Source organism: Mandrillus leucophaeus, unplaced genomic scaffold, assembly GCF_000951045.1.
Source record: "Mandrillus leucophaeus isolate KB7577 unplaced genomic scaffold, Mleu.le_1.0 Scaffold1660, whole genome shotgun sequence".
NCBI lineage: Eukaryota > Metazoa > Chordata > Mammalia > Primates > Cercopithecidae > Mandrillus > Mandrillus leucophaeus.
The window spans coordinates 95,664-112,707 of record NW_012101655.1 but is presented as its reverse complement, the minus strand read 5'-3'; the positions used below and the strand labels follow the sequence as shown (position 1 = coordinate 112,707).

The 17,044-nt window shown below is 36.5% G+C and overlaps 1 protein-coding gene across 5 annotated transcripts in view; it reads left to right on the top strand.

The window, feature by feature from the left end:
- Positions 1-15,519, top strand: part of LOC105536958 (chromosome unknown open reading frame, human C5orf28) — a 42,376-nt gene extending 26,857 nt beyond the window's left edge. For 2 of the 5 annotated variants that reach the window (XM_011976447.1, XM_011976450.1), the window contains 2 exons: positions 5,869-6,254; positions 13,589-15,515. In XM_011976447.1, coding sequence (XP_011831837.1) covers positions 5,943-6,254; positions 13,589-13,924 — 648 coding nt within the window. In that variant the 5' untranslated portion in view covers positions 5,869-5,942 and the 3' untranslated portion in view covers positions 13,925-15,515. Of the gene's footprint in view, positions 1-5,300; positions 5,459-5,868; positions 6,255-13,588 lie in introns of all 5 variants that reach the window. The other 3 variants (XM_011976451.1, XM_011976449.1, XM_011976448.1) reach the window with 3 other exon arrangements.
- The last annotated feature ends 1,525 nt before the right edge of the window (positions 15,520-17,044 follow it).

Genomic DNA, 17,044 nt, shown 5'->3' with positions numbered 1-17,044 from the left:
AATGTAATGCACTTGAGTCGTCCCAAAACCATCCCCCTCCACAGTCTGTGGAAAAATTGTCTTCCATAAAACCAGTCCGTGGTGCCAAAAAGGATTGGGACCACTGCTTCATAGCATATGAAGTTGTACACCTGAGTATGAAATAAAATTTATAAATTATATTATTCAGATTATACCTTTTTCTGACCACTTAATTTTTTACTGCTATGTTGTTTGACATGTAAGCATCCTCTTACCCCATAGAACTTTACTGCGATGTGAATATTTTATCCTTTCAGTTCTAATTCATCATTTTTACCTTGAATTCTGTGTTTGCAGTTAACATTACCATTGCTACTTAATTTTGTTTGTATTTCTTAGACATATATTTTCTCATCTCTTTATTTTCTATATTGTTAAGACTTTTTGTTTGAGGTGTTTTGTTTTGAACAATAACTTAGTGATGTTTTCTTTTACCCCAATCTGATTATGTTTGTCTCTTTATAGAAAAATTTAATACATTCACATTTGTTGTGGTATTTGTATTTTATTTGGTCCCTATTGCTTTTTGCAGAGTAGAGGGTGAACTGGCGGGAAGTAAGGTTTTCTTTTTTTCTTTTCTGTCTTGCTGTATTGATCAAATTTTCTTTATTTGTCTCCCTTCCTGCTAGAGATTGAGAAGTTCTACTACTCAGTTTCCCCTACCCCCAAAATAATACATGAGTATATAATTTCTAAGGCAAAACTTTTAAAATTCACAGTTGCCACATAGGTGGTGCCATAATTTAGCTATGCATAGAATGCTGCAGTCTATGATCTTTTTCTCTCAGAGTTCTGTAAGTGTTACCTCACAATATTCTGACATTTAGGGTTGATGATAATCACATTCTCTTTCTTTTGAAGATAACTTTTCCTTTTTTTTTTTTTTTTTTTTGACATTGAAACTCTAAAGCTTTTCTCTTTATTTTTGGAAATTTTTTTTCAATGCCCAACTCTTTGTCTTATATTTTCCCCTTAAGCTTTGGAAAAATTCTTTGCAAATGTTCTCATTTACTAATTTTGATGTTTGAAAGATTCATGCCACTATGCATTGCTTCAGTGTATAGTAGACTTTGCACTGAGTTTTTATTTGGATAATCAACTTCTTCATTTCCATAGTTTCTTGTTTTCATATTTCTCCTTTTTAAACAAAAACCTGCTGTTTTATAATCAATGTACGTTCTTAACTTTTTAACATTTTTGTTGGAGTATAATTGACATGTAATGAACTGTATATGTTTAAAATATATAGTTTGATATGTTTTGACATATGTATGAAACTGTGAACCATGAAACTATCACCACAGTCAAGATAATGAACATATGTGTCCCTTACCAAAGTTTCCTGATGCTCCTTTTTAATCATTCCTGCCTCTACTGTCTTTAGGAAACCATGGATCTGCTTTCTGTCACTATAAATTAGTTTGTATTTTGTAGAATTTTAAGTAAGTAGAATTATACTATGTACTCTTTTTAAAAACATATTTCTAGGCCAGGTTCAGTGACTCACGCCTGTAATCCCAGCACTTTGGGAGGCTAAGGTGGGAAGATTGCTTGAGGCCAGGTGTTCCAGACCAGCCTGAGCAACATGGTGAAATCCCATCTCTACAAAAAAATCTAATATTTAGCCAGGCATGGTGGCCTGTGGCTGTGGTTCCAGCTACTCAGGAGGCTAAGGCAGGGTGATCTCATGAGCCCAGGGCATAGAGGCTCCAGTGAGCCATATTCACACCACTGTACTCCAGCCTGGACAACAGAGCAAGACACTGTCTCGAAAAATAAAGAAAGAAAGAATTTTTTAAATTAAATAAATACAAATGGAAACATGTAGCTGGCGTGATGGCTCATGCCTGTAGTCCCAGCTACTCAGGAGGTGAGGCAGGAGGATCACCTGAGCCTAGGAGGTCGAGGTTGCAGTGAGCCAAGATCAAGCCACTGCACTCCAGTCTGGGCAACACAGTGAGACCCTGTCCTCAAAATAAATAAATTTAATTAAAAAATTTCTAAATGAAAATTTCAAACATACAGAAAAATAGAGAACAATATAATGAACTACAGTACATCTATTACCTACATTTATAATATTGTTTTGGTGGTTCATGTATCTAATTTTTAAAAGTAAATTGGCTTTATTTTTAAGTTTTTGTAAGTTTTTCTAATTAATAGACTTTATAAACTGATATGGTTTGGATTTGTGTCCTCACCCAAATCCTATGTCAAGTTGTAATCCCCAGTGTTGGAGGAGGGGCCTGGTGGGAGGTGACTGGTTCATGGGGGCAGATTTCCCCCTAGCTGTTATCATGATAGTGAGTGAGTTCTCACGAGATCTGGCTGTTTAAAGTGTGTAGCACCTTCCACTTCACTCTTCTACTCTGGCCATGTAAGACGTGACTCCTTCCTCTACCTTCCGCCATGATTATAAGTTTCCTGAGGCGTCCTCAGCCATGCTTCCTGTACAGCCTGCAGAACCGTAAGCGAATTAAGCCTCTTTTCTTTGTAAATTACCCAGTCTCAGGTAGTTCTATGCAAGAACAAACTAATACATAAACCTGAACAGCAGTTTTAGGTTTACAGAAAAATTGAGCCAATATTATAATGAATTCTTATAGATGCCCTTTGCCCTGCATACATTTTCCCCATTATTAACATTTGCAATAGTGTGGTATATTTGATACAAGTAGTGAACCAATATTGATATGTTATTATTGACTAAAGTCCATACTTTACATTAGGGTACATCCTTTGTGTTGCACAGTTCTCTGGGTTTTAACTGTGTACTTTTTGTTTGACGACTTTCACTTACTATAATTATTTCAGGATTCATTCATGTTTTTATGTGTATCATGTGTTTGTTCCTTTTTGTTCTACCTTTTGTATATTCACATGTTTAGGGACATTTGAGTGTTTCCAACTTGGAACAAATTCAGATAAAGCTGCTATGAACATTCATATGTAAGCCTGTGTGTACACATATGCTTTGGGAAAATATCTAGAAGTGGAATGACTGGGTTATATGGTCAGAGTACGTTTAACTTTCTGAGAAATTGGAAAATTGTTTTTCCAAAATAGTTACACTATTTTTCATTCCGACCAGCAGTGTATGAGTTTTGGTTGTTCCACATCTTTGTCAATATCTGGGATTGTCAGTCTTTAATTTTAGTCATCTTAACAGGTGTGTTTGATATCTCAGTTTTTAAATTTGTATTTCCCTAATAATTAATGGTGATGAACATATTTCTTATTCTTATTGTCTATCTGTATATCACACATGGTAAAGTACCCATTTTCACATCTTTTGTCCATTTTTGTATTGTCTTTTTTTTATTACTCTGTTTTGAGAGCTCTTTATATATTCTGGATATAAGTCCTTTATCAGATATAAGATTTAAAAATTGTTTTCTCTTTCTCTTAACATTGTCTTTCAAAGACCAGAAGCTTTTAATTTTGATAAAGTTCAACTTACCAATTTTTTAGTGGATCAAGATTTTGGTATTGTATCTGATAACTCTTTGTGTGACCCAAGGAGACAAAAATACTTTATGGTTTTTTTCCAGAAATTGTATCTTTTTATGTTTTATTTACATTTAGGTTTGTGATTCATTTTGAGATAATTTTTGTATGTGGAGTAAGATATGGATTCAGCTTTATGATTTTTGCATATGGATATCCATTTGTTCTTGTACCATTTGTTGAAAAGAATATTCTTCCTCCACTGATTTATCTTTACACCTTTATCAAAAATTATTTGACCAGGCTGGGCTTGGTGGCTCATGCCTGTAATCCCAGCACTTTGGGAAGCCAAGGATCACTTGAGGCCAGGAGTTCCAGACCAGCTAGGAGTTTGAGGCCTCTCTAGAGATAGGGAGACCTTGTCTCTTTGAAAAAAAAAAAAAAAAAGGCATGGTGACACACATCTGTGGCTGCAGCTACTCAAGAGACTGAGGTAGGAGGACCTTTCAAACCTGGGAAGTAAAGGGTACAGTGAGCCATGACTGTGCCACTACACTCCAGTGAGGCTCTGTCTCAAATTTAAAAAATTGGCCAGGCACAGTGGCTCATGCCTGTAATCCCAGCTCTTTGAGAGGCTGAGGTGGGTGGATCACTTGAGGTCAGAAGTTCGAAACCAGCCTGGCCAACATGGTAAAACCCATCTCCTTCTAAAAAAAAAAAATTAGCCAGGCATGGTGGTGGGCACCTGTAATCCCAGCTACTTGGGAGGCTGAGGCAGGAGAATTGCTTGAACCCAGGAGGCGGAGGTTGCAGCGAGCCAAGATCACACCACTGCACTCCAGCCTGGGTGGCAGAGTGAGACTCCATCTCAAAAAAAATAAAATAAAATTGACTAGGTATGTTTGGTTCTATTTCTGATCCCACTCTGTATTTTGTTTTGTTAGTCTGTATGTTTGTCACTATACCAGTACTACACTGTTTTGATTACTGTGCTTTTTTTTTTTTTTTTTTTTTTTGGAGACAGGGTCTCTGTATTGCCCAGGCTGGCATGCGGTAGCACGATTACAGCCCGCTGCACCCTCAACCTCCAGGGCTTAAGCGATCCTCCCACCTCAGCCTCTCAAGTAGCTGGGACTACAGCCATGTGCCACCACGCCTGGCTAATTTTTTATTATTTGTAGAAACAGTGTCTCCCTATGTTGCCCAGGTTGGTCTCGAGCTCCTGGCCTCAAGCGATCCTCCTACCTCAGCCTCCTAAAGTGTTGGGATTACAGGTGTAAGCCACTGTGCCCAGCCTACTGTAGCTTTATAATAAAACTTAAAATAAGATGGTATTAGTAGTCCTCCAACTTAGTTTCTGTTTTCCAAACTTGTTTAATTCTTCTAGGTCCTCTGCAGTTTTAGAATATATATAATGAGCTATGCATAGTTTTTATTGCAGAACAGAAGTTGATTCATTATGAATAAATCAGTTATTCTTTAGTCTCAGGATTAAAACAAAACATTGTAAAAGAAAAAACTTCATGTGTCACACTTTAGGTAGACAGATATTTTCTAGCTAGGTAAATAATGTCAATATTCTGTGCCACGTGAGAACTCAGCATAGAATTATGATTGCATTTTTATATGAGTTAAGGTTATTTGGTTCAAGGCAACAGAAATGAAATGGGGATTTATTGGGAAAATGCTGGGGTAGCTCATCAAAGTGGAGGGTGAGCTGCAAGATCCAGGGTAGCTCTGAGAACCTTTAGACATTCAACGTAAGTACTCACTGTCTTCATGATTCTATTAGTCTTTCTCCTTTGTGTCTCTCTGGGATTTTATTTTCCTAGGCTATTTCATGTAGTGGAGTCCATGGTCTCCAAGAAGAGGAACTTTCTCTACCAGCTCCACTAAGAAAAATTTTGGAAAGGAATCTGATTAGCTCAGCCTGGGCCACTTTCATTGCTAAATTAGTCACCATTATTAGGGAAATGGAAAACTCTAATTGGTGAGCTCTGGAGTTTAATGTGAGAAAGTTTTCCCAAAGGAAGGGATTACTGTTGTCAGAAGTACGGAAAGTAGTTGTTGGGTACACAAACCCAATGGATATTCACTACCATGTACTACACACAGCTGAGAGAGAGAACTATTTGATGACTTAAAGCAATAGATTGCAGTTGGTGGGCTTTCTGAAATTCTCCTTGATATATACCATGTACCCTGTTTTTCCTAAAAAAAAAAAGAAACAACTAATCTATTCTCCTTAGGCTATGCGGCATATTATATATAACATGTAAAAGTTGCCAGTATTTACATCTTGGTCTTATATGTGAGAAATTATTGCTGATACTGTTTTGTTTAAATATTATATGGCAGTCCATAATCTTCATTCATATTTTTCTCTGCTTTCTCCTTTAGGGTGCTGGAAATGTAAACAAGAATAGACTGTTCATTCCTGATGGCTTTTAGTCTATACTAACATATTGTTTGTCATGGCATCCGAGACTGAAAAGACCCATGCTTTACTGCAGACTTGTAGCACTGAATCTCTTATTTCCAGCCTTGGTCTGGGGGTATTTTGCCTCGTAGCTGACAGACTTCTTCAGTTTTCTACAATTCAGCAAAATGACTGGCTTCGTGCTGTCTCAGATAATGCCGTACATTGTGTAATTGGCATGTGGTCATGGGCAGTAGTCATTGGAATCAAGAAGAAGACTGACTTCGGAGAAATCATTTTAGCTGGATTTTTAGCCTCTGTTATTGATGTAGACCACTTTTTTCTAGCTGGATCCATGTCTTTAAAGGTAAAAAGCATAGGCTTAGTTTTTCTGGTCTTTAATTTCCTTAGCACTATTTTGCTAATCTTTACAGCATCATTTAGAACTAGAGAGGATTTGTCTTAAAATAGGAAACACATTCATTTAACCTTTTTGATCACTTAGTACTTCCCTAAAGATGCACACAAATACGTTGCTAATCAAATTATTTGCCATCACAAACTGCTATGGATTCACATAGAGCAAAGACCCATGAACTGTATGTACCTAAAGAGTTCAGGGATGGCTTACAGAGGATGTGTTTAGCCAGGTCTTGAAGAAAGTATTAGCAAACCGGCTTAAATTAACAGGGGTCATTCTCAAGGCTGTCCTAGTTCTTTTTGTATCAGTGTACTTTCTTCAGGAGCACACTTAATATTTCCCCCTTATTCTTTATGTTTTACAGTTAGTATGCAGCTCCTAAGTACTCCATAAAAGTTGAATAGCTTTAAGATGATTCCCAGTCCTGAGGAATGACTTGAACAGATTAATTCCCCCAGTCCCTTTTGAGGCCAAAGGCGTGTATTTCAATTGGACTGGCTAGAACACAGTCCCTTGTGGAGAAATTGAGGAATTTCATTGAGGCATTCAGAAGTTTAGTTATATAGCTCACAAATGAACTAAACTTAAAATGTTGGTTCAGATAATGTTTTCTAAATGTCAGAAGGTTTGCCTACATTTTATGTGTTTATGATCTATAAACATTTCAGGAAAGAAATCTAAACTCATAGAGCAAAGACTTTCTGTTTCATTCACCCCTGGCCTAGAACAGTGCCTGACTTACCTAGTAGATTTTCAGGAAATATGAGAAAAGTGGATGAGAAATATTCACTTTTTCCTATTATATGTCGGGTACCACGTATTTCTCAGAAATTGTTTCACTTATTTAGAAATTTAATCAGTAAAGAATCAGTAATTGCTAATTAAAGACAAACTTTTGTGCTATAAGTAGAGTTAACATATCATTTTGTTTAATATTGAAATAAGAAGACTTGAGTTTGAATCCTGGTTTTTTGGTGTTAGCAGAGTACTTTCCTTTTTTTTAGTTTTATTTTAAATTTTTGTGGATTTAGGGCCACAAGCACAGTTGTATAACATGTATGTATAGCATAGTGGCAAAGTCTGAGCTTTTAGTGTACCCATCACTCTAATGCTATACAAATAGTATTTTATCTCTCACCTCTTCTCACCCTCCCACCTCTTGGAGTCTTCAGTGTCTATTATTCCACTCTGTATGTCCATGTGTACCCGTTGTTTAGCTCTCGCTTACAAGTGAGAACTTGTGGTTTTTTAACTTACTATTTCTGCATCATTTCACTAAAGGATAATGTCCTCCAGTTCCATCCATGTTGCTGTAAAAGACATGATTTTATTATTTTGTATGGCCAAGTAGTATTCCCTCCAATGTCTATTATTCTACTCTGTATGTCCATGTGTACCCGTTGTTTAGCTCTCGCTTACAAGTGAGAACACGTGGTTTTTTACTTGCTGTTTCTGCGTCATTTCACTAAGGATAATGGCCTCCAGTTCCATCCATAAAATCAGACACGATTTTATGATTTTTGTATGGGCAAGTAGTGTTCCATGGTGTGATTATATATCACATTTTAATCCAGTCATCCACTGATGAACACTTAGGTTAATTCCATGACTTTGCTATTGTATATAGTGCTGTGATAATCATACAAGTGCATACATTTTTTATATAATGATTTCTTTTTTTTTTTTTTGAGATAGGGTCTTGCTGTGATGCCCAGGCTGGAGTGCAGTGGTGTGATCACGGCTCACTGCAGCATCAACCTCTTGGGCTCAGGCGATTCTCCCACCTCAGCCTCCTGAGTATCTGGGGCCATAGTTCACATGCCACCGTGCCAGGCTAATTTTTAAAAAATTATTTGTAGAGGCAGGGTCTCCCTATGTTGCCCAGTCTGGTCTCAAACTCTTGGGCTCAAGTGATCCTCCTGCCTCAACCTCCCAAAGTGCCGGGATTACAGGCATGAGCCAGTGTGCCTGGCAATGATTTATTTTATATAATAACTTATTTTCCTTTTGGAAGATATTCAGTAGTGGGATTGCTGGATCAAAAGGTAGTTCTACTTTTAGTTCTTTGAGAAATCTCATACTGTTTTCAGTAATTTAGATTCCCACCAACAATGTATAAGTGTTCCCTTTTCTCTGCATCCTTGCCAACATCTGTTGGTTTTTGACTTTTTGTTAATAGCCATTCTGATGATATGTGATGGCATCTCATTGTGGTTTTAATTTGCATTTCTCTGATTATTAGTGATATGGAACGTTTTTTCATGTTTGTTGGCTGCTTATTTGTCTTCTTTTGAAAAATGTCTGTTCATGTCCTTTGCCCACTTTTTGATGGAGTTGTTTTTTCTTGTTGAGTTGTTTGAGTTCCTTGTAGATTCTGGATATGAGCCCTTTGCCAAAAGAACCCTATTTTCTCCCATCCTGTAGGTTGTCTGTTTACTCTGTTGATTATTTCCTTTGCTGTACAGAAGCTCTTCAGTTTAATTAAGTTCCCTTTTCTTCTTTAAGTTTTAACTTCTTCATCTGTAATATGTGTATTATAACATTACTTACCTTGTGGGGTTGTTGTGAGGCTTAAGTAAGCATGATAAGTGACATGGCCTGGTAAATATTAACAGTAAATGGTCCAGGCGTGGTGGCTCACGCCTGTAATCCCAGCACTTTGGGAGGCTGAGGCGGGCGGATCACGAGGTCAAGAGATCAAGACCATCCTGGCCAACAAGGTGAAATCCTGTCTCTACTAAAAATACAAAAAAAATTAGCCAGGCGTAGTGGCAGGTGCCTGTAATCCCAGCTACTTGGGAGGTTGAGGCCAGAGAATTGCTTGAACCTGGGAGGCGTAGGTTGCAATGAGCTGAGATCATGCCATTGCACTCCAGCCTGGGCAAAAAGAGCGAAACTCTGTCTCAGAAAAAAAAAAAAAAAAAGGAAAAAACAATAAATGTTAGAGATTGGGATAAGTTATGAAGCATTATAAAATATGTGATTCATAAATGTATTCATCTAGAATTTATTCTTTTATAATTTTTAAAAGCATTTGGGCTGCATAGCATATTTATCCTTTAATTCACTTAGAAGCACTATTGTTAAGAATATGAGCTATAGAGTTAGACAGAACCAGGATCAAATCCCAGCTATGTCACTCATTAACTGCACAGTATGGGAGAAGTGACTAGCCTCACTACCTCAGTCTCCTCTGCTGTAAAATGCTACCTACCATATAGAGTTGTTATAAGGATCAAATGAGATAGTGCACATAAAGTACAGCATAGTGCTAGTATTAATCATTATTTTTGAATTAAGTATTAAAATATTTTACATTCACCATAAGGTGGTATGTGATTATCAGTAATAAATATCAAACCTGAATAAGTATTCATGGCAGTGATCTATTTTTACTTCTGTGATTCCATGATAATTCCATTTTCTTTCATTATTCATCATTTTTCTATTAATAAAAAAATCAAAGGCCAGGCACAGTGGCTCATGCCTATAACCCCAACACTGGGAGGCTAAGATGGGAGGATCGCTTGAGGTCAGCAGTTGAAGAGCAGCTTGGGCAACAGAGTAAGACTCCATCTCTACAAAAAATAAAAAAAACTAGCCAGGCATGGTGATGTATGCCTATAGTTCCACCTAATCAGGAGGCTGAGGCAAGAGGAGCACTTGAGCCCAGGAGTTTGAGATTACAGTGAGCTAAGATTGTGCCACTATACGCCAGCCTGGGCTTTGAGACAGCACAGGTCTCTGTCTAAAAAAAAAAAAAAGCTACATTGATATTTTAGAAATCAGCAAACAATAAGAATTTCCAGTTTCTTTTTTAGCAGCTATTAATATAAATAGATGTTAATTCACAAATAAGAATGTAAAGAATCAGTATGGCTGTGAATATATCCAGAACATAACTCAACATCAGGTTATTGCTTTCTTGCAAGTAGTGATTACCATAGGCTCCTTAATCCCATCCTATTGAAAATGTTGTACTTCCTATTAAAAGTGTCGCCAGTCTTTCCAATCAGTTCTATGATTTATATTTTACTAATATGGATTATAAACTAAACCTTTATTACTATAGTACATAAAAGTGCTTTTGTTGGGGGGAGAAATCTGATGCCAGTGTAATACTATTGCCTTTGCAAGTTATTTTACCTTTTGCGTGGAGGCCTTAAAAACTGTTCTTTTATCATTATTACAGTAACAGCTCTACTAAATTGTCTTGAAGCTTATCGAGTCAGTTTTTTAAGATGGGCTCTTGTAATTGATTCACATTTTTATTTTTAGTTTTCTTAGATCATAGCTTTAAATACTGGTTCCATTCTATTCCTTTGTTTTTCTTTAGGGACTTCAATTATACATATGTTGTTTCTTTTTGCCTGTATTCTATTTCAGCCATTTTCTACCTGACTGTTTTTACTCTTTTCCTCATACTATTTTTATTTTCTTGGTTAGTTTCCTGCATTTTTTTTCTTTTCTTTTCTTTCTTGAGACAGAGTCTTGCTCTGTTGCCCAGTTTGGAGTGCAGTGGTGCAATCTCAGCTCACTGCAACCTCTGCCTCCTATGTTCAGGGGATTCTCATGCCTCAGCCTCCTGAGTAGCTGGGATATGGTGGCATGCATCACCATACCCAACTAATTTTTGTATTAATTTTTTCAATGCACCTTATTAAACTTTCATTTGACCTATTCTCCCTTGGACACATTACAATATAGTCATTTATTAGATTGTTTTTGTTTTTTTCCATACTGAGTTTAATCAATTATTATCTTTTTTTAAATCTTTTTTTTTTTTCCATTTTTGAACTTCTGATTCAAGATTTTTTTTTATGTCCCCATATGGTTGTTTGAGATTTAATTTAGTTTGGAGTCTTGTGATACAATTTTCTTATGTTTTGTGTAGTTTTTTAAAAATTATTTTTTTTTTTTTGTATTTGTTACTAGGAACAGGGTTCAAGAGATTTTTTTATGTGGGGGGGGTTGTTTTTTAGACGGAGTTTCAGTCTTGTTGCCCAGGCTGGAGTGCAATGGTGTGATCTCAGCTCATTGCAACCTCCCCTTCCCAGGTTCAAGCAATTCTCCTACCTCAGCCTCCCGATTAGCTGAGATTACAGGCATATGCCACCACGCCCAGCTAATTTTGTATTTTTAGTAGAGACAGGGTTTCTCCATGTTGGTCAGGCTGGTCTCGAACTCCTGACCTCAGGTGATCAGCTTGCCTCAGCCTCCCAAAGTGCTTGGATTACAGGCGTGAGCCATCCCACCTGGCCTGATATTTTTATTCTGTTTTCTATTTTCCTCCTATACTAGCTTTTTACAGATTTGTTCTCTTTTATCACTTTATTTCATGATATTACATGATTATTTATTCTAACATATTCTTGGTTAAGGCAGTGTTGGCAAAAGGACCGATGATGAACTTAACATATTGTGGATATAGAATTTAAAAACAAAGGTGAAGACAAAAGTAGAATAATAATACAGAAATGGTACATGTTCTGATGAAGTAGAAGTAAAACAAAATATGGAGGAGGAGGCAAGGAAAGAGGCGTGTAAAATAGACTCTTTGATGTTCAGACCATAGGTGAGAGGTAAAGAATACTAGTTTGAGGAGAGGGTCTATAGAATTCCTTGTTCAAGGGTGGTCTGATTTGACAGTGGGACAAGGTACGGTTCTTTAATGAGTAACTTTTTTTCATGTGGTGGGAACACTGTCTGATTTTTGTTTGTTTGTTTTTTGGACAGGAAACTACATTTCTTCCTTTTACTACTTCTTTTCCTTTTCACCATCTAGTCTCCAAAGGGTGTCTCTCCCTTTCTTACCATCATCTCCCCCAGAATCAATACCTTTCAGAGTCTTGAAGGTCCACTTTTTATGTCCTTTCCCTGCAGTTAGTGCTCTGACTTACTAGGACACTCTTGAGTATTTTCACACTTAAACTGAACTTCCTAGTGATAATTATAGATCAACAGTATTTTCACGCTTAAACTGAACTTCCTAGTGATAATTTTAGATCAATCTTAGGTTTCCCCTCTTCTCTCTTCAATATAGTTTTTCCTGACTTGGATGGAAGTGTTTGAGAGAGAACCCACTGATCTGGTGTTTATTTTAATACTCATGGGTAATTTCAAATATGGGCATTCTCTGGCTTTTATTTATGCTGAGGGTTTAAGATTTTATGTAGTTTTATTTGTCCTTCATGTTTTAAAATATTTTTAGAGGATATGTGCAGAGATTCAGATTTAGACAATCATCACTATTCTCAGCTTTATTTTTGTTTAGGGATTATCTTGCTGCAAATTAGTCTTTAAAGCAGGTGGGAACAAAACCCTACTCATGAATCATTCAGGGATTAAGCCTGAAATTTTTATTGGTTCAGATATTGAGTATATTTTTTGGTAGTGGTTTAGAAATTTACTGAAGTTTGCCGGACGTCATGGCTCACATCTGTAATCCCAGCACTTTGGGAGGCCAAGGTGGGTGGATCACCTGAGTTCAGGAGTTCGAGACCAGCCTGGCCAACATGGTAAAACCCCATCTCTACTAAAAATACAAAAATTAGCCGGGCATGGTGGCAGGTGCCTATGATCCCAGCTACTCAGGAGGCTGAGGCTAAAGAATTTTAACCCAAGAGGCAGAGATTGCAGTGAGCCAAGACTGCGCCACTGCACTCCAGCCTGGGCAACTGAGCAAGGCTCCATCTAAAAAAAAAAAAAAAAAAAAAATTTACTGAAGTTTATTTAACTCAATTTTAGAATATGTATTTAAAATAATATAGTTTTTCTAAATATTGTAAATAAATTCCAAAAGTGTTTATCGCTAATATAAAATGGATATAACAAAAATATTTCCCTCTTTTGCCTTCATTAACTAATATTTTATTTGGTTGTGAGATATTTTTTCAGTGCTCTTAAAGACCATGAATAATTATATAAAACTTCAAATTACACAAACCATACACTTAGGATATAAATTATATTCATATTGTAAATTTTCTAAGCAAATAATGGGACACTTAAAAAATTAATCACCATATTCCTGAGAACTTGATTTTATTTTTAATGTAAAGGATATCCTGCTCACACTTTTATAGTCTTTATATATATATATATGTTTGTGTGTGTGTGTATATATATAATTTTGGTATATGTATTCTGAAGTGGCATAGAACATGTTTCTTTTGCATGTCCAATAGACTCTGGAAAATATTTTAAAATATTAAGAAGCATGTATAAAATTTTGTTTTGCTAGAAGGGCAATGATACTCACTATTACTTTGCTCCCTCAGGCTGCTTTGACTCTTCCGCGAAGACCTTTCCTTCACTGTTCTACTGTGATACCTGTTGTGGTTCTGACCTTGAAATTTACTATGCACCTTTTCAAGCTCAAAGACTCATGGTGCTTTCTTCCTTGGATGTTATTTATATCCTGGACTTCACACCATATCCGCGATGGGATTCGTCATGGTTTGTGGATATGCCCATTTGGAAAAACTTCTCCTTTGCCATTCTGGCTTTATGTAATAATCACATCATCTTTACCTCACATCTGTTCATTCGTTATGTATTTAACAGGAACCAGACAAATGATGTCTTCAAAACATGGAGTTCGTATTGACGTCTGAGGTAACCACACAGCAGTCTTAGAGAAGCAAATGGCTCAGATGATGATAATTAAGAGTAGCCAACATTAAAGTTAATGTTTAAAAACACAGTTAGGTGTTTATATTATTTAATTATTATAATTCTGGAATCCTCTTTCTCAGGAAGCATGTACAACTTTTTTAAAAATTATACTTGTTATTATTCTACTTCTCTCTTCTATGACAACTCTAGTGCAATATTGGAGTTTCATTTATTCCACAATATGTTTTTATTGTTTTTTTCTGTTTGTCTGGTGTTACCAGTAGTTCTGTTAGATTAACATCCTGTTCATTTTCTGGAAATATACCTGGAATTTAGTCCATTTCCTAGTGAAAAACAGTTCAAATTTAGGGTAACTAATTTGTAAAGAGTTAACATTATATTTGGATCCACATTTTCTTGAGATATTGAAATAGTGAAATCGCCAAATAAATGATATCAATCATTTAACTATACAAATGTATAGTTAATGCTAACATGTATTTATTTTCATATATGTTGATCCTGACTGAAATTTAATTTGCACAATGCTTTATGAGTTATGATTGCTGGTAAAATCTTCAGAGCACTTCTGACACATCATTGTAACATTAGATCTAGCTTATTATTTCAGAAATTAATTTAGGAAATTATTAAAACATGTTGACTATAGTAACAGTTTACTGAATTAGTATTTTTTTAGTATCTCTAGCCTAAAATCTCATGTGCTGTGTTTTAACTGTTTTGAAAAACATAGGTAAATTTAATATTTGTTAATAAATAACATTAACAAAATACTGATATTTGGATCATAACCATAACATTTGAATTCATACAAAAAATAATGACCAGTAATGTCATTTCAAATGTAAATTCCTGAATGTACCACTAAAATTGCTTTAGTTGCTATCAGTTTGTTTATATACTATTCTAAAATATTTTACTAGTTAAATAATTTTTTAATCTGCCTGATACTGAAAGACAGCGTATATTTTTTTCAAAATAAAGTTTTAGGAAATTTGCTTTTTCCTTTTTCTTTCAGGTTGATCTTCTATTAAAATGATTCCTGTTTATTAGAGAAGGAAAATTTAGTTACTATACATCTCATATTTGCACAGTTTATTAAAGTTCGTGCCCTAAAGTTACCTGCTTTTCTTTGTGGCATATGAGGCATCTGCTGCCTTCAGATTTTCTTACAGTTTTGTGATTTATAATGCTAATGATTGGTGTGCCTTATTCTCTGAGGGAGGATGGAGGGTTCATAAAGCAATGCCTTATCCACCGCAGATTTTCTTGTATATTAAGTTAAACAGAATTCTGTATAAATTATTATGAAGGTTCAAGTTCTTTAGGGGAGTTTTTTTTTCTTGTTGTTAACAATTTGGTTGCAATCTATTATATTTTGCAATTGACTAGATATTACAGTCTACTTATTTTTCAAGAGTAATTATTATATAAGTTTGGTTGGTATAATGGTAAATATTATATAGTGGGGGTAAATTTGATTAGAGTTTTTTTTTAAGCATCTGACTTTAGAAATCCGTGGAAATAAAGTCTGTATCTTGTGTAACAATTCCAGACTAAATTGCAAAACCTTTTCTACTTTTTCTTCCTTCATATTAAACAAATAAATATTATTAAAAATATAGGGCCTTATTTAAGAATGCTACATGGTGACAGGACGCAGTGGCTCACGCCTGTAATCCCAACACTTTGGGAGGCCGAGGCCAACGCTTTGGGAGGCTGAGGCAGGCAGATCACTTGAGGTCAGGAGTTCGAGACCAACCTGGCCAACATGGTGAAACCCCGTCCCTACTAAAAATACAGAAATTAATTGGGTGTGCTGGGTGTGCACATGTAGTTTCAGCTACTCGGGAGGCTGAGGCAGAGAATGGCTTGAACGTGGGAGGCAGAGGTTGCAGTGAACTGAGATGGTGCCACTACACTGCAGCCTGGGTGACAGAGGGAGACTGTCTTAAAAAATAAAAATAAAATAAATAAGAATGCTGCATAGGCATTTTTTGGGTTGTCCTAACTTTCCTTTATTAGAATGGGAATGCACTTTTGAACGTAACTCCTTGCTTAAACAATACTGCACATTTTATGTGTGGGTTCATCTTGGTTCCTACCTCTACCATCAGAAATCTTCCTTGTCCTCTAAATCAGCAGTCCCCAACCTTTTGGCACCAGAGCCTGGAGGGACTAGTTTGGTGGAAGACAATTTTTCCACAGATGGTAGGGGAGGGGTGGGGGTGCGGATGGTTTTGGGATGAAACAGTTCCATTTCAGATCATCAGGCATTGGATTCTCATAAGGAGCTTTCAACCTAGATCCCTCACATGCGCAGTTCACAATAGGATTCCTGCTCCTATGGGTCTCTGATGCTGCAGCTGATCTAACAGGAGGTGTAGCTCCGGTGATAATGCTTGCTCACCCACCACTCACTTCCTGCTCTGTGGCCCAGTTTCTAACAGGCTATGGACCAGTACCTGTCCACAGCCCAGGAGTAGGGGACTCCTGCTCCAAATGGACCCCAAAATTTGTGATTGCAATGTCTGGAAAACCAGCAACCACCTCCCCATGCTTACACTTTCTTTTTGCTTCTAGTGAAAGAATTTGTGTCAATACAACATTGTGTTTGAAAGATAGATTGTACTTTATTTGCACGTGTGCATTTTTCTCCATCTTCTAAAATAACTTCCTTCACCTAGTGTTTGTCTCTTTGCTGTTTTACTGATCCAGCCTCCCAGTCTACCATTCTCTTATCTTGAGTTGTGTTATTCATGCTGGCTTCTGGACAACTTCTACCACTGAACTATGTTCTACTCATCCCCCAAGCCCAGCTTTCTTTCATGGTAGGCTTAAGAATCCCTGTTGTGGAGAATGCAATAAAGATACTCCTCAACAAGAGCAACTCCAAGACACATAATTGCCAGATTCACCAAAGTTGAAATGAAGGAAAAAATGTTAAGGGCAGCCAGAGAGAAAGTTCAGGTTACCCACAAAGGGAAACCCATCAGACTAACAGTGGATCTCTCAGCAGAAACTCTCCAAGCCAGAAGAGAGTGGGGGCCAATATTCAACATTCTTAAAGAATTTTCAACCCAGAATTTCATATTCAG